Here is a 23,814-nt window from a genome sequence, read left to right as displayed (position 1 = left end):
ATCTCCTTAATCTTTCTCTTGCTTAAAACTTACATATATACATTGTACCGTTAACTATGCCTGTAACAGATCCGGTTCTATGAATCTCCTTCCTGTTTTTTTTTCTGTTTTCACCGATACTCCAAGCTTCTCTTGCTTATCTCCAGTGCAGGCCGGTTAACGCTTCCATGCATACTAAAGGGGCACTGAACCACTTTTTATCAAAGCGGAGAAAGGCATTTGAAGTGAAAATAGATTATTTCTGCACTACTCTGCCGCAAAAAGTAGTACTTCAATGCGTTCAGCAGAAGCAAAGTTATTGGCAATCAAACACGGCCCCCGCTGTGTTCCTGTTCATTCTTCGATGCCTTGCACTGCGGAGGCTGCGGCGCAGTGGGGCGTGCCCACAACGCTCCGTCTTCTAAATGCCACCGTGGTGCTCAGTTCAAATTTCATTTCGGATGTTAACGTAGGCGCCACGACTTCCGCCTTTGGTGCCTACGACGCGCTGAACATAAGTCAAATGCGGTCGCCCTCAGCGAGCCGCAGTGCGCTTAGCCAATTAAAGCCCCTTAACCTTCGTAATGTAGCGCCCCGCTTTGAAGAATGCCGCCTCCTCGTCGCGCGCGCTGGCCGACGCCGCGTCGCTATTGGCCTAATAGCATGACATGGTCCCTCGCGCCTTGCTTCAGCGCCATTTTCGCTCGAGAAGTGTCTACGGAGTGGCGAGGAGCGTATGTTCGCGCCGTTGCTACGCTCGAGCAGTGTAGGTGGCGCCACGGTCGAGGAGGAAGTCGTCGCTACTTTACGAAGTTTAAGAGGTTTTATAGCCAGTGGACTCGTGGCGGCATCCCGCGGCGGCCACGGTGTCTACGCCATGTGGCCGACTATGGCTGACCGCATCTTGATGCCATCTATTGGCCAATAGCAGCCGTCTAAGGGAATGACGAAATAGCGCGTCTAGAAGAGAGTGAGGACAGGGCCTTCACTTGAAGGTTGAAAAGAGAGCGTTTGAGAGAAAGCTGACTTCGCGATGCGCTTGCGAGCTCCACGCACCGCGCGTACGACAGCAAAACTTGGCTGAGATGAGCACGGCAGCGTATGCTACCCGCGGACTATGTTATTTCACCGAGCTCGGGGGCTGGTTCAGGGCCCCTTTAGGTCCCTGCACTTCTGGAAGGTGTATACTTGACCTACAGGTCTCACTGGGTTCGCATTCCGTTAGGATGAGCTGAGTTGCCTCCGCATTTTCGCTGCAGCGGACACATACCTCATCTTGTTGCGAATATTTGCTCCGGTATGTTTTTGTTCTTGGGCAATCAGCTCGAGCCTGAAGTAGCAAAGCACTGCTCTTAGTGTTATTGTACAGATTTTCCCGTCTAATATCTTTCTTCCCATTCGTGTAAACCTCCATATAGTCTTTCTTTTTTTCATCCTTTGCATCTAATTTACTATCTCTGCTTCTCTCTTTCATTTTGGTGACTCATGATTCTCTTTTTACATATTCAATTACCTGTAGTTGATTGCCAACTTTATTGACCTCTTCCTACATCGGTGCCTACGCTTTTGAGGAAGAAATACCATAGTACAGATATTTATACACTTTAGCCGCCCATTTCTTTACATCCATGTTCCTGAGGCTTTCTCAAACACTAATTTTGCCCTGGGCTTCTCGGACTTCAAAACTGGCTCAACCCATGTCACTCTGCACTGCCTCATTTTTAGTTTTACCGTGGGCCCCATAGCCAACCGGTCTACCGACCTTTGGTTACCTGCACACTTCGCGTTTCTGGTGCCCTATTTATAAAGGCGAGATGAGTATTCACGAGCCCAGCAGCATGACCTCCAAGGTCGGGCGACGCGAACCGCGTGCAGCGATGATTTCAGAGGCTTTGCCCGTTTTCTGTTGGCTGCCGCTGGACACGACAAAAAAAATCTGGGCAAGAGTGGTACAAATTCAAAGTGGCGGGTAGGGGTGGCGCTTAATTGCTTCCGTGTTTATTAGAGAAAGTGTTCTTGGGGGCACAGTCGTCCCGCAGGCTTGCTGAATTTTATGAAGGTGGCGTTGCATGGTTCATGATGACGTACGAAACTTGTGTGGCGTCCGGTGGGCCTGGCTGGCATCATTGTGTGCCACACATACCACGGGTGGCTGGCGCTCCATGTACGGATTTGTACTCATCTGCTAAGCCTAGCATGCCACACAGGGCGATTGGTTTCCTCCTTTCTTCAATCCCCGCCCCCTTTTCTTGAAGGCGAAGGCTTAACTGACCACAGGTTTGGCATATATGGATCTGGGTATCTTGTAACCACTTCCTAAAAAGAAAACGGTCCTTTGGCGCCTCCATAGCGTCGTAGCGTGTCGCAAATGGCATCGAAATATAGGTCTCAACGAGACAAGAAGCGAGATTTAGTTGCAGTATAGGTAAAATTAAGAGTACGGGCATAATTAGCGCCGGTATAGTATAAAATTAACCACATTTCACTATACTCCTGTGAAGGGTGCACCGCTGTAGATAGAGCCCTGTTGAGGCAAAGCCGCCTTACGGTATACGTTTGGAAAATGGGGTGTGTCCGCTTGGATTAAACTAAGTTCGTGTAATACAACGTTGTCTGTAAGGCGTCTTCGCCGGTGTTTACAAGAAGCGATAATTAATCACATATTCAAATTAACGGTACGGCCTTAATGAGTACCAATATAGTCGAAACTTAGCCACGTTGCACCATAGACTGCACAATCACCGGGATTGGCGTCAACCGAGTGTCGACGTTAAAGAAAACAGAATCGACGTAATTGCGCGTGAAATTCGATACGAACGCGATGCGAAATTTGTGAATAATGAACAAAGAAAGAGAAAAACAAGCTATATATTAAACATTTATCACAAATCATTTTAACCCCATATACGTCGACCTTGTTTGCTTTAGCATCGACACTTAGTTGACACTTTTTTATGTTTGAGTGCAATAAAGATTATTATTATTATTATTATTATTATTATTATTATTATTATTATTATTATTATTAGCAGCAGCATGTGAAATCCCTGATAAAGAAACATCATGCCGCTCATCCTTATCCTTTCTCCAGCACACAGCACTGATATTACAGCAAAGCTTTCACAACCATTTTCATGCTGTGATGCAGCAACGCAGCTTTCTTTAGAGCCCAGAATTCGCTTTGTGTTATAGAATAAAGGTTACCTTGTGTATCCATCACTCTAATGTATTTCTTTGCATGTTTATTTTAGCTAATAACTCTTTTTTTTTTTTTTTCATGTCGCATTTGGCTCCTTCTTGGAGGTCACCTCGGGGGGGCGGGGGGGGGGGCAAATTGACAAACATTCTGCAGATTTCTCAGGTATTGTGTTTGGACCTGAGCTTATGGGCTAAGGTCAGTTCGGGGAGCACCTTAGCATTCATGTCCTCATGCAAGTAGTTTCTCTTGTCCCTCCAACAAGACTTAACGGCGTCCTTGGGCCTGTTGCGGATCCCGTGTGTTGCTAATTTTGGGACTTCAGCCCAACATCGCCGGCTCTTCCAGGGGACCTGTTTTACATTCAGTGTGCCCGAAGACACCATGTTCATTAACAAAATTATAGACGGCATTGGAGAAACAATTGGCAATGAAAGGATTCTGCTTATTATGATTTTAACAGAAAAACGCTGGGTTTGGTACAGTAAAAAATTGTGAAGCATTTGCAAGTGTTGGGTAGACTTCAAACAGTGGCCAAACAATCTCCTAGAACTTCCAAAGGATGTAAAAACAACCATATACAGCTTCATTGTTGTTGATGTATTAGTTGCTCAAATAGGTTTATGCATCTGCACTTTCTTTCTTTTTTCTTGTTAGCAGCAAACACAAATGGTGAAACTTTACAATTTCATTCCTGTGTGCTACTGTGGAAACATGTCTCAATGGAATACACAATCATTCAGCATAAAAATTGCATATGTATACAGTGACAGAATATAATTATCAGAAAGAAATTTTTAACAAAATATTTTTGTAATACCAGGTAAAGCATTTTTACAATCGTGTTTCCAGTAGTAAATTGGGGATGTTGATTAATATAGCTGAAAAAATGGCCTTGTATCAAATCGTGTATTACAGGAACAGATGGCTCTAAAGGGGAGCTGGTCCACCAGTATTTTGTTTCATTACACTAAGCTGATTGATCGATTGATTGATTGATTGATTCGATTATAATTCCATCCCCATCAGAATGGGGACATAGCAGCTGGGAATTGAGCCCTGGTGACCTTGTACTTAGCAGGAGGAGGTCATACAGCTATGGAAGCACTGTAATAGCTAGGTGGCACTGAACGGTAGCAGATGGCAGTTTACCTAGATTAAAGCAAGACCAGCAAATAGAACTTGAGCATTTATCATTTTCCCCTGAAATCTCTGATAGCTTCAATTAGTGGACTTGCATTGTGTGCTACCCATGTTGCAATCCAGCAGCCTTGCCTTGTATTTGACCTGCGCGCTTCATGGGCTCTTCTTGCAGCGTGACTGTGCACCTGACAGTGGACGATGTCAACGAGTTTGCTCCTCGGTGGGAGGAGGAGTCCTACCAGGGCAGTGTGGACGAGGGCCGGCCACCACACGAGCGCGTGCTTCGTGTGCGTGCCCTTGACGCAGACTGCACACCCAAGAACAGTGAAATCTGCAAGTACGACATCCTGGATGCACACGTGCCCTTTTCCATCGACTCTGAAGGTGAGCCATCTACTTGTGATGGTATCATTGTATTATTTGTGGCAAAACAAAAGATAAAGAAAATTGATGTATGCATGTGGGCTGTGAGTTGATAAAAATTGACCTCTTTTTGAAGAAGCACGAGGTCCGGAAGATGATATAATATGTTGCCAGTGAATGTAGCTTAATGTTCTGGAAATGTTGCATTAAAAGTGTCTCTGTATAATGCTCGTGACAAATACTCAAGGTGAAGTGAAAGAATGAAGGTAGATTGTTCTTCGATTTAGTATTTATTTATGTTATTTATCTACATCCTACTGCAAGTATTGTGGCCGAAGCAGGAGGGACAAGGTGCACCGATAAATATGCAATACAACAGGCTAAAATGCGAATATAACATTACAAGAAAAAATGAAATGTTGAGAAAACAGATTAAGCAACACAAAACAGCAATTTAACCTAGAACAAACTATTAAAAACATGAGTTTCAAGTGATTCTACAGAGTCAAGGTTAATGAAGACGTATGGCATTCCATTCTTCTATAGCTCTGGGGAAAAAAACAACTTAAGGAAGTTTGCCCTGGCAAGGTAAGGAGAGAGAGAGAGAGAGTAAGAGGGTAGAATGATGGATATTTTACAGAAAGAGTGAGGTATGGACTAGGATGTAGGGGAAGTTTTTTTTTGTTTACTCATACTGTTGGCCTGTCGGCCGTTACAGGGTGGGTCAAAGCAGCACTTCAAATACATGGTATTACAATAATACATATGTTAATGTTAATACATATGTTATTAAGTAAATAAATTTCAGTCGCAGTAATTTTCACCTCATTTGAAGGGCGTGAAATTCACTTGTGTGCAATAACTTGGTTACAAGGTCTTCACAGCCGTATTTGGAGAAAATAAAATGAATGACTCTTCTCTGTATTCTCTCAAAGGCATTAGTTTTAATGAACAGATCCCAAATAATGGAAGAATATTCCAGTTTGGGTTGAATTAGGGTGGTATAAGCTAAAGACTTCACTTCAGGGGATGCATCTTTAAGCTTATGGTGTAGTAGACACAGTTGTCTAAAAGCAGAAGAGGCGGCATTACTAATATGGTTATTCCAGTTTAGGTTGTTAGTATATGTAATTACAAGATACATGCACTTGTATTTGTGGACTTCATTCAAGTGATCTTAGCCAATAGAAAAGCAAAGCTTAAGGGCCTATGAGATAAGAAAATAGGGTAGCCACTATCCTAGTCGATAATAAAAGGAAGAGATGTAGCTGAGCGCACCATGTAATGGTGGAGAGTAGATAACTGATGGAGTAATAGAGTGGCTGCCAATGGAAGAGAAGCGTTGTTGAGGACGGCAGAAAATTGGGTCGTATCACTAAATTAAGAAATTTGCAGTCGTGCAACGAAGACAGCAGACAAGACGTTGAGGTTGGGTGGGTTTGTAATGTTGCATGGCGATGAATAAACAGCACAAGAATATGTGGACTAAGAAAAGAAATGTACGTAACAGGCGGCAACCTCAAACAAAGGTTAATTCAGCAGCACACATGTATATATACGTGTCTTAGGCCAGTGATCTAACATGGGCAAAAGAACACACGAAGTTCTTTGCACTATTTATTTGTCGACATGCAAAACAAAGCTAGTTGGTGATTGCTAGAAGATGCCTTCATCCTGCGGTGCGGTGGGCATAATTATGTATAATTGTGATAATGATGTGCCTCAACAAACATGCTTCTTGCTCATTCTGTCACTACCAGGCACCATCTGGACCACAGAGCCTTTGGACTGGGAGGCAAGCAGCAACCACATCTTCCAGGTGGTTGCATTTGACTGCAGCATGAAACAGAGCCACCCAGTCACTGTCACCATCAAGGTCAACAGGGTCTGCAAGGTTGGATGGAAAGGTGGGCTTTTGTTTAAATTGTAGCTCTAAAAGTCATTGTGCAAGTCAAGCTCTTCCACAGCATGTGCAGAGTGCAAAGCACTTACTAAAGTCATTATAGAAATTCTATTGAGTTTCTGCTTACTTCTGCTGCATTCAGTGGACTTTCCTTTGAAACACAATTGAATTTGATGCACAATTTTTGCTAGGACACATCTGCTACGGTGGCACCAACTTGTGTGCAGGTCCTTACAAACATGTTGTATGGCCAGTTGTGGCAGAAAATTCATGTACAAGCAGTGATTACAAGCTTCATTTTACAGCGAAGCTGTCAGCCTCTAATTGGTTAGGATTTTTCGCAGCACAGGAATGGAAGTGCTGTGCCATTTGCGCCATCTTTCGCCAAAACTAACTTCAAATGAAGTGGCCAAATTTTATGCAATGTTCGTATTCAGTGGCAATCACACCACCCCGTGTCAGCTAGCATTTAGCCCTAGAAGCCAAGCTAAAGCTCTCTTTCAGCTTTGGCATCTTTGGAGTGAGAGTGTGTGTGGTGGCACATTGTAACTTGGCCACAAGAAAACAAAGTTTCTTTGTGCTATGCAATGCATTACAAATCTTTTATATAAGCATTTGGGTAATATGTAGACCAGCTAAAAATTATTTGAACTGGTGCTCCTTTTATGGGGCAGCTGGAAAGAAATCCGTGCTCTCAGTTGAATTAATACGTTACACGGTCTGTCATTATACATTTTAAGGCTCACTTGTAAGCCCTATTGGTAAATCTGCATCAATTAATGGCAGACACAGTGTGTGCAGCATTAAAATATATTTCACATGTGCACGTGAAACCTCTTGACCAGAAATATCCAATGGCAACCATAATCATCACTCAAATTTAACCTCTAGGTACTCTGTATTCTGCACAACCACACCATAAAAAATCAGACTTTTGTGGCTGCAAAACAGAAACTGAGGATGTGAAGTTTCGGTTTTAGTCTTACATAGCAGCAGAATGGCAGTCGTAAAGGGACAGAGAATATGCAAACAACAGAAATTGTGTTCGTGGCCACGATGCTCATGACACGACTTGTGCAGATTGGGTTCGAAAATCTTATGAAACCGTTGTTTGGAATTCAAATATTAGTCACTGTGTTACATTGACTTTATGGGCCAGTCCTAATAATCGAGCTTGTGCAAAATATTGGTCGGCGACGCTGATTGGAAAACCACTGAATGTGTTTTTCCCTTTATTCTTTTGATGAATGTCTGAGTTTTTATTCTTTCTTCTCACCAAGTTATGTGGAATATTGGCAAACATGCACTGACTAATGAAGTAACTTCGCATTTGTTCTGCGGCACTCTGCTATGCCAACTGAATGCCACCAAGAATATAAAGAAGGCTGAGGGCATTATGCAAACAGCGTTCACTGTTTGTTGATGGGTGTTGTTCATGGCTGTCATGGTCAGTATTTCTTGTTCATTGTGCACGAATACATCTAACTTACCTAATCGACGAGATGTCGTTGAAAAGTTGCGGAGGATGTTGAAACACGAGCCATAACTAAATTTAAAGTAACCTATAATTTGCATTATCCAATAAGTGAGGTAATTAATCTTAGCTAACCAAACTTGGATATTAGTTGCTTGTGCACAACGAGAAAGAAACTTTTAACAGCATTAACAAAAAGCCTATCAACATACAATTGGTGCTGTTCGCATGAATATCTTGGTTATTTTTCTTTTCTTGGGCACATTTAGTTGGCATGTACAATATGTAACTTAATAGCGGTTTCCGAAGAATGTAAATGGGTTTCCTTTGTCAGGTGTATGCCTTTTTTCTTTCCTTTAGGGAACTTTCTTCCACCTTGCGGGCTTCCACAGAATTGATTTGCTGTGACCTAATAGTGTTCTGCAAAGTCAATAAAAACATTGGTTTGTCTGTATTTCACTCATGCTGAGCCTCGTATAGCATGCTCCAAAACCGTATCTTTTGCTCCAAAATGAACAAGTCCTGCTCCAAACCTGCTCCAATGTGCCAAATTTTCTGCTCCCAGAGCTGGTCCAAAGCTCCCTTAGTCGCTTGAATCCCTGCAGCCCATCCTCATGGAAAAAAAATACCTTCAGCAATTAAAAGGAAAGCTTGAGTGATTGAAGTGAAAAGTGCATATATTCTTTGGTACCACACATGCAACATATAGCACAGCATTTGTTTCAGTAAAGACCAAGCACAAGACAATCCAGACCACAACATTGACGATAAAGTACTCCTGATGACAATTCAAAGCACGTAGTGCTCTCTACATACGTTTCCTGGTTAAGATTGTTGTTGCAAAAGTTGTCGCGACGACGGCAGCTCGCAGCTGCAATATTCCTAACATTTTTTCACTTGGGTAAGGTTAGTATCCATCTAAAGCACCTGGGCATGTGTTGCTTTTTCACTTAATAGCTGTGTTCACATAATCATACTAGTTAAACCAATGAATGTTTTTAATGGCGCTGTGCATTCAACTGTGGTTTCAATGCTCTTTGTTTAAATTTTTTTCTTGTTGTTACCATTGTTATTATCATAAGAAAAACTGCGAAAAGGTGGACCTTTGTTTAAATCCAGCCTCTGAACTAGTAGTCATGCAAGTTGTAAAACTCTTGCCACAGTGTTTGCGAGTGCAAAGCACTTACAAAAGTTGTCGTAGAAATTATATTGAGTTTCTATTGCGTTTATGGTAGAGTCAATAGACCTTCTGTTGAAACACGACAAAATTTGATGTAGAGTCATGAGCTGCCAAAGCTCGATAATTCCGATGTTCACGTGGATGCAACCAGGCTAGTGCACCCCATGAAATCTGGACTGCTCTTTTGCAACTCGCAGGCATGGAGGAACATGTGGAGTACACGCCAGGATCTGGCCGGAGGGCCTTGTTCCCAGATGCGCAGCTGGAGCTGTGTGAAGGAGCTTGCGAACCTGAACAGCTGTCAGCTCGTCTGACCTTGGCTACACGCCATGTGGGCAAGGGTTGTGACCGGGACACCTACTCGGTTGACTCTCAGAGAAAACTTTGTGGTCAGTGAATCACAGTATTTATTAAATTCTTAACATTTTTCTCACTTTCATTTTCTTTGCCCTGCTGTCTGAGTTTTTGTTCCTGCATGAGATGGGCTCATTGCATTGACCATTCTTAATTTCACTATTGTTGTAAATACTCCTATGAAGGCTGCAGGCTTGTGTAATCAAATTGCATGCATTGTACGTAATAAGCACTACAGCTAGTAAAATCACCTTGGGTTGATCAGTTCTATGATGCTTTACAACTGGAAGTCAATTGTGAGCCATGTCATTCAATTCAGCTACTCCTGGCTGTGCTGTCACTTTCACCACCACCAAGTTGCACTGTTTTGAAGACAGTAAAACTTAATGGTGATGGAGATAGTGAGAGCCCAGGGATGAGAAAACAGTGTTGTTTTACAGGGAACTAGTTCGCCCAACAAGGGGCTTACATTTCTTCAATTTGCCATCGCTTGCCTACCTGTCTTCACGAGCCACAGCCATGTGACTACATTGTCATTTCAAACCACCTCATGAGGCATGGTTGCCGATCAGTTTATTAAATTCTTGGACAAAATTGCTAGCCACGTATCTGCTGCTTTCAATTGTGTTTGTTGATTGCCTTCTGACAGAGCGTTATTAAGGATTCACATTATGCATTTTCATTATGCATAATCTTTATCTGTCTGTGTAATGTACTTTTGAATGTACAGTTTTCCAAGCTTCCTTCATTGTGAAGGAGACACCAGTATAAACTGAAAAACTTAAATGTACGTTAGCAGAAGTATAAGTTGGAATATGACTTGCTGATTCACAATAAATAGTTCTCATGTTCAAGAAAGTATCATGTGATATCGTTTTATTTTGAGAAACTCTTAACACTCTGGGAGGAAAAGCAAATGTTCCCATCGAAACAATCTACCGTGTTCTTGTAGTAATGTTTGTGGTTGTTTCTTTTGCTCTGCGTGAATGCAGGTGCCAGCTCGGACAGCGTAGACCTGCTGCCAAGCCCCGGCGTCGGAGCCGAGTGGACGCAGGGGCTGCCAACAGACGAGGGCCGCGAGAGTGACCAGATCTACGAGTTTGATGGGGCCACCAATGCCGTTGTCATTCCCGAGTCCACCGTGTCGCACAACCTGACCAATGTCTTCACGGTGGGCTTCTGGATGCGCCACCGTGCGCCCACCTCCCACAACGCCAGCCACCTCAAGGAGCACGTGTTGTGCAACTCGGACGACCACCGTACGTGTTGCTTCATTTTCCATGCCGTTTTTTCACTCACTGACTGTGCGAATTCCCCGGTTATGTGCATATTGTATTGCCACACCTTTTGGCCAGTAATCGCTTTCGACAAGTTACCAGTATTGTCATGTTGACATTCTCGCAAATGATACACTTTCTGTACTCTAACTTTCGTCAACCTTGTTGCGGGCCCATTGTAATCTGGTTGCATGCATGTCACAGACTCAGTGGTATTACATTCCCGAACCGATGCGAGTGCCATCAACTGCTCTGATATCTGTGATGGCAGTTGTATAAATAGCAGAGGAACTCGAGCAGTGCTATTCAGCTCAACGATCGCCAACTGCACTTTGCACTATTGTTGTCACCTAAGTGTTGCTGTGCTTTCAGGCCCAAAGTTCGCCCAATAAAGAGCTATTACTTTCTATTCATGCTTTATGCTAGTGTTACTGCCTGTACACCATTGCTACCCAGCAGCAGTATAGTATAGTACGGGGGTGCTAACGTCTTTCCAGAAAAGGCAGAGGGTTGCAAAATATATTTTACATTTTAAATCCTTGTTGAGGTCAACGCACTTAATGCAACTTTGCCCCAGCTGTTTTAACTCCTCCAAGAAATTCACTCGCCTGAGCAGCAAGCCTAGCACCTTTGCAGTGTTTGCACCTGCGGCTGTTGAACTTTAGTTACTTTTCATACATCCATTCATTATTTGTGAACCAACAGTCACAAGGCTACAAAAATTTAACCACGCTTATTAAAGGGCCTTGGCCATTGCAAACAGACAATTGCGGCGTGCAGATCCTACATTGATGATTGTGTCTGCAATGTATTGCACTAATCCATGCCCCGAGAAGAAGTGAAAAGTTGAACAGAAGCTCGTATGATCTTCTCAAAGGAGCCCATGAGGCATAAAGCAAGTGACATCGCACACAGTGGCGATACCAGACCATATGCATGGTGACCACAGTGCACAAATATCCTGCAGCAGCATGAACAACTTGGCGATTGCCCTGAAGATATTAATGCATGGAATCATCTCTGTAAATGCGCTGCACCACAAGAATAAAAGGAGGGAGACGTAATAGAGGACAGTGCAGGGTTCAAGGCAAAGGAAGAGAGCATCCCCTGGGAAAGGGTAGCTTGCCTCCTCAATTGCGTTTTCATTTGCTTCTCTCTCTGCTAATACCGTAAACGCTTTATAAATATTTTTGCCATAAAACACTTCCTGCATGATGCTTTACAATGCCTAATATTTAACCCAACTTTCTGACAAAACCTTATGAGGTGCCCTTTCACAAGCGGCCCAACTAGTGGGGCACAATGATGTTGGCGTTTCCATAGCCCGAGGGAGTTTTGAGGGAAAAAAGTTGTCTGCCTCCGTGTGCAGGAATGAGCAGGCATCATACGGCACTGTTTCTGCGCAACTGTCGGCTGATCCTACTGCTGCGCCGAGAACCCACCCAGGAGCAGGCCAACAAGTTCACACCAGCCGAGTGGCGCTGGAAGACACCTGAGGTCTGCGACGACCGGTGGCACCACTACGCCGTGTCTGTCAACTTCCCAGAGGTGTGCATGCCCCTTTTGGCTGCCTTGTTACGTGGCTCTTACTTCTGCTAGAACAGCACATAAAAAAAAATGTAAAGTAATGAATGCAAGCTAGTAAATATGCGCATAATGTGAGATTCTTTTTGCATCTTTTAACTTCACCCTTCATTTCTTGACAGGCTCAACCACTATGCAACAGAACTATGAAGGAAATCTAGCCTCTCAATCAACTAGCCAGAACCCAGACATGCATATGTAATAGGGTGCTCATGTCATCAGAAAGTTGAGAGCATAATGCACAGGAAAGGGCAACTGCACAGAGCGTTCCTGTGGCCTTGCCTACTGGTGCGACAAGTGCTGGAATGCAGCTTCACTGAACCTTTGGCCTCTCTGAGCAACCCATGTTGCCGTCCTTTCAGAGCATTTAGCAACCAATTTCACTCACATGCACCTCAGTGGGTCCAAGAGCATCTGCAGTTGGCCCTGAGAGAGTAACAATTGTGATAACAAATTGCAGATTATACATAGGACTTGCTACCTTAAGCACTGGTGACAACATTCTCTTTATGTAAGGTTTATTCGCGTCATATTGGCACTATTATTTCTGCTCTTATTTTCTCAGTTGTCAAATGTCCCACCACACATAGAAACAAACATGGTTGCCTTATATCTGTATAAATAGAGCACTATGTCGTAATAGCGTAAAGGCAGGGTGAAATGTGATGTTGTGTTTCGTTGACTTTGGAGTTGTAGGTATTTGGAGTTGAGATGTTTGAGCTCACTGGCATTCTGTGCACATTTTGCAGCATGGCACATAGTTACTAGCGCTAGCAAGACTTAACAGAAAGAAAGGTGGGACAGGCCAGAGCGCTCTGTCCTGTCCCACCTTTCATTTCGTTTGTCTTGCTAGCGCTAGTAACTATGTCACAGCGAATGCATCAGCACCAACTAGCCCAACTTTCTGTGTTAATTACTTTGCAGCATGGGCTGACGCAACACACAAGAACCAGTGTTTTGTCTATGCATTTTGCCCCTCACCCTTCTTTTTTTCTGTGTTATTTTTGAACTTCACACTGCGCAGTCACGCTGCTCAAGAAGTACACATTCTGTAGGTCCTGCATGCTGTTGTGTTGAAGCTGCAATTTGTTCTTAACTTTAGGAAACTGCCAGAGACACGTAAAGGTATCATTTAGTAGCTATGCGAGCATGTCCTCATGCGTGAATTTATGTAGCCGTATTGAACTCTTGGAGATAGTTCTCCGTTCAAAGAGTGGTGACAAGCACCGGAATGCCGTGCAGGCCTCCCTGTACGTTGATGGGCGGCCCTTCAAGGTGACAGCCAACAACCCCGAGATTGTCGACGACTGGCCGCTGCACCAGACCAAGAACATCAATACCACCTTTGTCGTGGGAGCCTGCTGGCAAGGTGAGTTGGACTCACTGTCTCTGCGGAACGCATCAGGGGCCGTCGTGGACAGCCAGGCAGTGCATGCTGAAAGAAAAGTGAAGTGCGCATCAAATGCCCCTTTTAAACCCAAGAAGCAGCGGAGGAATGGGTAAACTATCCATGTTCATCTATCCAGAGGACCTGTCTGAGGAGGCAGAGCTGTACCATTGCCACAGCAATATTTTTTTGTTAATATGTTTCGAATAAAAGCAAGGCGCACATTATAATAGAGTGAAGTGGCAAAAATTCTTGAAAGACAGCTACTCGATAGGGAAATGGTAGACAGCTGATAAAAGAACAAGAACGGAATTAAATTCACTGAGTTGAAATAGCGCTAGCTGGCCATTCTATCAGAGGCAACAGTAGCTTCAGTTCTAAGTGAACAACCAAGACATACCTTATTTACTCGAGTCTAGGACGGCCCCGATTCAAAGCTGACCCCCAAATGTCCGAAGCCAAATGAAATGTAAAAACATACCTCGAATGTAGGCCGAACAAAAAAGTGAGGACAGCGTTCACAAAATGAAAACAGCATTTATTGAATGTGAACATGCCGAGCTTACTATGTTATCATTGCTGCTAGCCCCGTCGCTAATGCTCAGACCACACGCACCCTTGCGGATGTGCGCAATCTTGTGTCCACGCGCCCATGCATGCGCAGACAGTGCAGCACAGCTCGCACGCATCGAAACGCGGTGCAATCTCTGTGAACAGCCCCTCTCTGTTAACGCGCGCTCATTTTCCTTATCGCAATGTCAGCTCCTCGTTGCGGCACGCGCAGAAAGCGTCCCCTTGTTGCCCCCTCCAACAATGGAAATTTTTCTCATTGATGCTGAAGTCCCACCAGGCTTGAACGTTTGACAATGCTTTTGTGACTAGCACAACTTTTCGTTCGAAAGTGGCACTATAGTGGCATCGCCTGTTTGGTGCCATTACGATTACGCCACACTATGGGCCATACCACATGCCGGTGCGACACAGGTCAAAACAGCGACGTCGCTCGTATACTTCAGTTGGCAACTGGCACGGCTAATAGCGGCTGCGATACTGACTTTTCTAGGTGGCGCGAGCTATGCACCATATTTATAATTTTCAATTAAAAACTGGCGCATTTTTCTAAAATCCTCGAATCTAAGCTGGCCCTAGAGTTTAGTATATGATTATTTGAAAAAAACTAACGGCCTAGATTCTAATAAATTCGTTAAATAAAAAGGAGGGGGGGAGGAAGTATTCCCAAATGTGAGCCAACCAGAAGATAAGCAGAAGCACAGACATGAGAAATGGCATCAGCTCAAGCATTCACACCGCCTAGCTCACTTGTATTGCATGTTTGCATGTCTCCTGAACCAGCATTGCACAATTGTTTGTTGCTCATCAGCTGCCACTGCACATTGTGCATACTTCACCAGGAAATACTCATAACCAGCTAGCGGGCAGAACCACTGTTGCCGTTATAGAAAATGGTGTATGGTGTATGATGGCCACAGAAGTAGCTCACATTTGCTGCAGAGCAGCCTCTAGTTCTGCTATGCCCCAAGCGAGATGTTGATGCATGGTTACGGGTCCATGGTCTCTATCTTTGAATCTACCGTATAGACTTGTGCAAGGGCCGCACTTTTTTTTTCTCACAATTTTGATGTGATGCGGCCCTAGTAGTAGTAGTAGTAGTAGTAGTAGTAGTAGTAGTAGTAGTAGTAATTTATCTAGTAGTGGCATGTAGAGGTACACATCATGCCTCTACGTGCACCGAACGTGCACATCGGGGCACCGAACGTGATTGCTTCTCTGCTGGAAACCCTGAATTTTGGGCTGCCAAGTTCGGGGTGCGGCCCTTACGAGAGTCTACACGGTATGTTTGCCTATGAGCTTTATATTGCCTATATTTAAAAAAAAGTATGGTCTTATACAGAGTGCCTTAGCTAACTTTAGCCAAGCTTTAATAATATACAGGTGTGCTGTAGGAGCACTTGACTAAAAGCACGTTCTTGGCCACTCTATGGAGAAAGCCACGCAATTTTTTGCAGTCTCTTTAGTTGCATAATTAGTCAAAATTAATTAATGAACATTGCAAGTATTAAATTTAGAGAAAAACATTCAATATTGAAATCGTAGAGCGTTCTAGGAAGTGTCCAATCCAATAGCATTCCAGCAGAACACCTGTTACACAATAATTTCTTCTTTGTCATGAAGAAAGCCCACAAAATATGAAAAGAACTCATGGGACTGCCTGCTTGCATGTCAAGATTGCAGCGATATCAGTCATGCCACATATGAACGAACGACACATTTAAGCTGGTTCGCTGCCACTGACAGGACAGAATGGCAACAGGTTTTTCATTCTGCTTATCGGTGTCATGAACGACGGCTTCCATTGCCCTTGGCAGTGCAACCGCGACCAAGGCTGCAATTTCATAGCTTTGCCTTCCGCTCGATTCTTATCATCCACCGTTTACGGCTGGCTGATTCCACTGATATCGCAAGCAGAGCGCCGCTATGATCACTGATGTAACGTGAAGAGCATGGAAAGGAAAAGCATAAGAAAAGGCACCTCTACAAAATCTCGGCCCAGTTGCTGACTTGAATGTCAAATCCACCACCTATGTCCATTGCCCTGTCACCTTCACAGCGGCACTGTGTAAAAGCATTGTTAGTTCGTGCATGGCAGGATTGAGGGCACTTCGATTGCGGCGCTCAAATGCATAAAGACATGAGTGTTTTCTTACTTGGTGAGCTTTCTTTTGGACACGGGAACGATGATCTCACTACAGTGAGATCATCATCGAACTTAACGATACTGCTGAATCCAACCTTTCCTAGGCACTCCACAACATTCTCATGGGATGGTTTTCAAACTTTAGCACATGCGACATTAATTCAGTAATCTTGAATAATTATGCAACTAAACAGAATGCAAACAAAAGTTGCATTATTTGCTCCACTGAGTCTCAAGCAACCTGCTTCTACTCACATCGTCCTGTAGCGCACCCGAATAACTTAAAACTTGGCTAAAGCTTGCTGCGACACCTTGCATAATCAAATCTCAATATGACGAGCATGAGTCAAATTATCGAGTATAATATAAATATCTGATTTAACGAAGACATTTTTGTTTCGGATGCGACTTCATTGAAACAAGGTTAGACTGTACATGAATCAAGATGGTATTTATAAGTGTGCTCGATTCAGCCGTCTGCTACAACCTAGGTTTTGATTGTGTAAGTGGCGCCATACATTGTGTGCATGCAATTCATGCCTGCAGGCAAGGACAACAAGATGGCATTCCACTTCCGTGGCTACTTGACCGGTCTGTCGGTGCTGAGGGGACGTACCGAGTCCCCCGATGTGCTGTCCTGCCTGCACCGATGCAAGGAGTGGCTCGACATCCCCCCTGCAGACTCGCAGGCTACAGGAACAGTAAGCACTCAATAGCACTCGACTATCTTTTGCTGCACAGCTCTCGGTGATTCAGCACCGTGTTTTCACCTCGTTGAATGGGCGCCCACACCAGATAGGGCAGCTGGTAAAAGAAAAGGTGCGCAAGAACAGATGGCGCAGTTATGTGGTGCACAGATGACAGTGCGATAGCTGTAAGAGGAGCAGAAGGCTGATGAAACAGGTGTCACATAATACTGGGCACAAGGAATATAATGAATGCACTCGCTAGAGGAGTAGCTTACTTCTCATGAAACAGTGTGGCGTATGTCAAGGCCACATGGTGTCGACAAGCTCCACTTGAAGACGAGTCAGTCATCAAAAGTCTGAGTCAGGGTTGGGGGAGGGAAGGAAATGAGGACAAAGTAAGCGCATGAAAACATCTGTGGTTAATCTACAGGCGTATGTCCCCAGCTTGCAGCAACACTTCCTGCCAGTTCAACTGGTGCACAAGATTATGACAGGCAACTTCATAGGAACAGTCGGAGGAATAGTGATGGTGTTGTAGATGGGAGAGAAGGAGTTTAATGTTAGAAAGATGGAGAGGTCATACTCCTGACTTGCAATGTGGGGTTGGGGGAAGCTTCTAATCCAGCCCATCAACTGCTGCACCGCTAGTGTTACGTACAGTTCAGTGACGCACGGGTGCATTAAGCACTTTATTTTGCAGTGCCTGGGGCCTGTTTATTCGCATTAGATGCAAGTATGTCTTAAGCAGATGTGCAAGAACTTTCAGAGTGTGAGAGATCTGGTTTCTTTGTGGCAAGACGTGGGGAGTGATATTGGTGAGAAACCTGAACTAATCTGAGCAATCCTAGGCTGTGGTAGCTGCAGATGGACAGAAGAAATATTGTGTGCCTCTCGCTCATGGGTATATTACAGTTGCGGAATTACAAATCATTGTTCATGCTTTAGCTGCAAGCGTAATACTGTAAGACAAGTGCTCATTTCTTAAATAGCAGATGAACCACTAACAAGCCCTTATCACGGCCCTGTTCATGAAGTGTGCAGTTTCTTACACTGACTTGCACCGCAAGGTTTTTGTGGAATTCCCACATGAAGTCCATACTTACTTGAAGATTGTGCAAGTAGAAGAAAATTCAAGTTCTTGCATTGGCTGATGATTATTATCATTACCATTTCCTGGCATATCTTTAATGAGTACTGGTAGGTGTGGTGTACTGGTAGCAACCATCTTCACCTTTTACATTTATGTGGACATATGAGTGCAGCACCCAACTTGTCAACATGATGATGCTGCTACCACTCTCACACATCAATTGTACTATTCCTTTGACTACATCACTTCATCTCCAATGTTTTTGTAGGAGGTGACGTCCAACTCTGAGCGCAGTGAAGTCACAGTAACAGCCCGTGACCAGGACACAATTGAGGATCTGGTGTCCCGTGTGGCCTATGTCAACTCACGTGACTTCCCAACACCAGGTCGTCGCACTGTTCACGTAGCCACAACTGTCATGTAAGTAGCGCTCACAGGGACCCATCGTGATGGCGTACCTAAAATTTTCTCATGGCAGAGGTGCTAGTTCAGAATGCTAAACTCAGTCAATCAGTCAACCAACCAGTCAATTAAAAGAAAGATCAGTCAGTCAGCCAATCTATGAAATAAATCTTTCCTGTTGTCCCTTACTCCCCCAGGTGCAGCAATGGTAAGGCACAGAAGGTTCCCCCTGTAGAGTCATGGGTCACCATTCTGGCAGCCGAGCAGCCGAGCATCACCATCAATGGCACGCCCAACCTGGCACGCGAGTACGAACCTTTCAAGCAGGGCATCGAGCTGTTTGCTTCCGTCTTCATCTCAGTTGGCCGTGAACGTCCGACCACCACCCAGGCCAGCACGGCTTCCTCGTCCTCACAGGTACGGGAAAAGCTGCTCTTTCTTTCAGAGAGTAAGAGCGGGCCTACAAAATTTGTTGCCCATTCGGGCGAATTGAAAATAAAAAAGAAATGCTTAAAAGTGAGCTAAGGACTATGCAGCGAGTGACAGAATGAAAAATGACACGTCACTTCTGCTAGGGCTTACTACAGGCGTAAATAGTCCTTGCATTACTCTGTATTCATTCTGCTAAATTGACTTTCTTAAAAAAAAAAAAAAAGAACTTAGACCCTTTTCATAGCCCAAATTCAGTAACCAAGTTGTTCTGTCGGAGCAAACTTTCACTGCACTAAACTCTTTGTACCCAGTGAACATGTTCTATATATTTCACAATTTTCGTATACAGTGGAACCCCGTTCATACGTTTTTCACCGGACCGGGGAAAAAAAACGTAACAGCCGGGAAAACGCAACAGTGAGGAAAGCTCCGAAAATGAATGAAAAAAAAGGGCAGCTTCAACTATAGACAATTTATTTCCACAGAGTGCGCTTAGGACTTAAAAAAGTCTAGAATGATGGCTTGCCGTTTCTTTCGCTCGCTAGAAATCGCCACACGTTTCTCAATAGCCTGGAAGGCCGCATTGCTGTCAGCGTCGCTGTGAGGTGCAACGTACCTGCGGAGGAGGTCTAGAGCCGCGACGGCTTCTCCAAAGCTAGGATTTGACCACTTCCCGGCATCATGCGGCTCGTGCTCCTCGTCGTCACCGCGCCACGGCAATGGCAACGGACAAAGGAATATCCGCGGGAAATTTTGCCCTCTTTGGCGTAATCATGCTAACCTGCTAACGATTGTTTAGTATTGCTGCGGAGCGCGCGCGTCCGAGCAGCCCGGTTGCGCGCGGCGCGCCGTGGGAGAAATGTAAACAAGAGAGGAGAGCTGGCCCGATAGGCGGAGCAACGCCACGAGCAACGCCAACTTCCGGTTTCACTTTTGCTTCACAAAGAGTGACGTGAGGGCCTCTCCCGAGTTTCCTTCCTCCGTGAGTCGACCCGTCCAACAACCGTGCGGTGACCCTAATCACAGTGATGATAGTGAGAGCATTTTTCACGAATGGCCACTTAGTGGCGGCCTCTCGAACTGGCGTGCGGCTTCTTGCAGCCAATTCCATAGCCAAGCCCGGCCAAGCCCAGCCAAAACTTGTCAAAAGCCAAAATGGCGGCTGGAGCGCGTTGCCTAATTCAGCCCAGGCGAGCTCGGAGTGCTAAGTTGCGACGTATCATGCGGGAACGTTTTCACAGCTACGACGTAACAGCGGGGTTCCTTATACATTGGATCCTATGGAAGCTATGCCGGGACCGGATGAAAACAACGTAGCAGCCGGGAAAACGCAGCAGTGAGGAACGTAACAGCGGGGTTCTACTGTAAATGATTTGTCCTGCTGTGAATATTAAGGGTACTGCATGTTTTTCTTACACTACCGTTTTGTAAAACATATGCATTGGATCCACGCTGCAATTTTGCCACAGGACAGGGAATTAATTGTGCCTTTGGTTAAGCGCGAGCACAGCTTCTGAAGTCCAGCCCCTCTTTTTTCGGAATGAAAATAAGCTTGAATTGAATTGATTCAATTGAATAATACGAAGAGGTAAAAAGACAACTGCATATATTAGAGGGCAAGCACTAGCAGCTGATTTTCTAGACAAGATTAAAAGCAACAAGCAGAATTTGCACCGGTCAGGTAATATGCAGAAAAGGCAAGCTGTGCTCCATTAGCGTAACTGAATGGTTTCCAAGGAGAGAGAGACAAACACTGTATAGGTTGAGGAATAGATGACGGATTAGATTCAGAGACATGCAGGCGTCCACTGGAGCCGGGGGATGCAGAGCTGTGCAAGTGGAGGTTTCTAAAAGAAGTCTTTGTGCTGAAGTGGTAAACATTGAGTCGGTCTATAATGTTCAATTTCTTCTGTAGAAACCTTGTAAAGATTGTTTTATGCCAAGAGGTATCAACTTGGATGAGAAGAAACTTGTTACTGAAGGAGCCGCACGGTTCTTCCAAAGTGCAGATAACGCAGAATAAATGGCTCCCTTATATATACCTGCCAACTCTACCGCATTTTTCATAACATTTACAACTTAGGGCTCTTTTTACTATATTACGAACATTGCGTCAAGCTTTGTGAAAAATAAGTTCTTTTCACGAAAAAGCCTCGCTGGCCGGTCTCCAAACTTTTTGTTGGAAGTCTTCAGATAATAAAAGGATGCCGGATGGGTACTTCGTGCAGGTTTATGCTGGCAACTTCCTGAAGCAGGCGAAATCGGCTGCAGCAGTGCCTCTGAAAAAGCCGATGTGATCTAAACATAGTGTGTTTGCTTGTCAGTCTTTGCATGTTTGTCAGTCTTCACTCTTCCAAGTGCTTATGTGCTGCGTCTAAAAAGTAAACCATAGTAATCGAGCTTGTATGTATCCCACGAAAGGTGTGTGTTCAGGGAAAGCGTTTAAAAACCAAAGAAACAGCATGTGCTGCAAAGTCAGCTTCACCGCGATACAGTCATGCTGTGCGGCAAAGCATACAAACACCGCAAATGCCGGTTCTGGTTCAATTTATTGGGGAAAAAAAGAAAAGCTGCACATTGGAATCTGGTAAATATCGTAATTGGGCAGTGTGAGCTATCGTTATTGCTTGAAAATCTTCCTACGGCTGGCCGAAAGTAGGATTTCTCGATGGGGGACGTCATGTGTTCAACGCATTCACTGTCTCCTAAGCTCTGCTGAGACATACTCTGCCAATTAAGGGGTGTCAATATTGGGGTCTAATAATTGAGGTCTGGCACATGCATGCCAACTGTTCAAGTTCTAGCTGTCTGGTGATGGCCAATTTTAGGATCGAAATAACAAATTTTGGGTTCTTAGAAATGCATGGGTGCCAGATAGGACCTTCAGTCGAGATCGCATTACCAGAAAAATCGAATTTACCGATGTCGAAATAATAGAGCTGTGCTATACTATAGCTGCACAGTGCCTCCACCAATCTTGTCCTCCATTTATGTCACTTTTGTGCTTTCAGAAGCTCTGTCGTCGGTAAAAGTGATGCTTTTGACTCATTGGAGTACTGGTCTATCACTTTAGCTTATATTAATATTTGCCTAAAGAATCCCTGTAACATATGGTAGTGTTAATAATGACAGCTTTGGGGTATAAAAATTTATCAATCACTAGACCCTTCTGTGCATCTGCATGGTGTTGATGTTGTACTCGTAGCCGTGAGAAGTAAACGAGGACAAAGCAACACGCACCACAAGCAAACCGCTGTCAAAACAACAACAGAAATTGGATTGATAATCTGCACGTTTTTGTTTTGTGCATAAACATTTCATGCTGCTTGAGCGACAATAATAAGGAAAACTGAACAGCTTGTTCGTTTTGTTAGTTACAATCACATTAAGCCAATAGACTATGAAGCCAGGGAACACAGGAGGAGTTTGTTCTTTTTGATTGAAATGTATAAATGACAAAGAAAACATAATGAAAGTGAACATAAACACAACTTCCTGCACATGGTAGCCAAACCCACACCTTCTTCATAACAGTCGTGCAATGCTCCACCATTGTTCTACCATGGTGCCTACCTTCCCATGTAGTTTTGGGACAATTGTAATAGATGTGTAGTAGATTTATTTAGGCCTAAAGTGTTAGCTAGCACCACTCTTGGACATGACGGTGGATGTGAAACATACTCTCAGTCGCAGGCGTCGCAGAGTATGCAACCTCAAAGAGCAGGCAACTGGCTATGCTGATTCTATCCCATCACGATGAATTAACTGGTCCACGTTACCTGGACTATTTGCTACTTCAGGAGGATGAGGATGACGACGACGAAGAGGACAACCAGGTGTCGCCACCCGCCGCTTCCCAGCGGCCTGGACGGCTAGATTCCTGTAGCGTGCAGGTCTACCCTCCGCTGAACCCAGACCACGAGCACTTCCAGCTGCCGTCGTACATGATGGCACACCTCGGCATCCACCACCGAGAGAGCAAAGATGGACTGGTCATTTACGGTCAGTGTGCATCACTGCCTAAGACAGCATGACAGAAAGCTGTGCAAGAATGACAGAAAGTTGGCAGGGATTTATGGTAGGCACGCAAACACAGACATAAGACACATTTGTGTCTCTTGTTCGGGACGGCAGTTCAGAATACCCACATATAAAATACACCATTAAGCAACAGTGCTCTTTTTTACCACTGTGCGTTGCCGCACACAAGCAGTGCTTCTCTCTTATCACCCGATCTCTCTCTCGCTGCAGCACGTAACTGGCGAAGTAGGCGTACCCTCCGAGATTGCAATCTCAGAGGCCACGCTTAGATGTGTTACGCCGCTTACCGATAATGATGCGTGCGTGTGGCATGCTAAAAAACCAGTGCCTCCACTTCTGTTTCTCACTGCGGCACACAGCACGGGCTGACACAGCGAGGCATGACCTCCGAGATTCTGTGAAACTGGCACGAGCCGCATAGATTCTGTGAAACTGGCGCGCTCACATAGCAGGGTCATGGCAACACTGGGTCACAAGAGAGCTGCAGATCAGGTAGTTTCACCTTCAGAGGCCAAACGCCTTTGTGTATGCAGTTGACAGTGTTTCTGGTGCTATGCCAAGCTCTTGTCAGCTGTATACTTCGACGGGTTCGCGAAATCTCACG

At 44.6% G+C, this 23,814-nt stretch overlaps 1 protein-coding gene across 1 annotated transcript in view; it reads left to right on the top strand.

The window, feature by feature from the left end:
• Positions 1-23,814, top strand: part of Cals (calsyntenin 1) — a 261,137-nt gene that overhangs the window by 221,701 nt on the left and 15,622 nt on the right. Inside the window, exons 4-13 of the mRNA XM_075686157.1 lie at positions 4,491-4,702; positions 6,442-6,588; positions 9,436-9,627; positions 10,585-10,851; positions 12,239-12,417; positions 13,696-13,822; positions 17,103-17,257; positions 18,604-18,755; positions 18,935-19,154; positions 22,970-23,171. Of these exons, the coding sequence (XP_075542272.1) occupies positions 4,491-4,702; positions 6,442-6,588; positions 9,436-9,627; positions 10,585-10,851; positions 12,239-12,417; positions 13,696-13,822; positions 17,103-17,257; positions 18,604-18,755; positions 18,935-19,154; positions 22,970-23,171 (1,853 nt within the window). The remainder of the gene's footprint in view (positions 1-4,490; positions 4,703-6,441; positions 6,589-9,435; positions 9,628-10,584; positions 10,852-12,238; positions 12,418-13,695; positions 13,823-17,102; positions 17,258-18,603; positions 18,756-18,934; positions 19,155-22,969; positions 23,172-23,814) is intronic.

This window comes from Dermacentor variabilis, chromosome 3 (assembly GCF_050947875.1).
Source record: "Dermacentor variabilis isolate Ectoservices chromosome 3, ASM5094787v1, whole genome shotgun sequence".
NCBI lineage: Eukaryota > Metazoa > Arthropoda > Arachnida > Ixodida > Ixodidae > Dermacentor > Dermacentor variabilis.
Note: the sequence above shows the minus strand (reverse complement) of the source record. Positions and strands in the feature narration are given on the sequence as shown.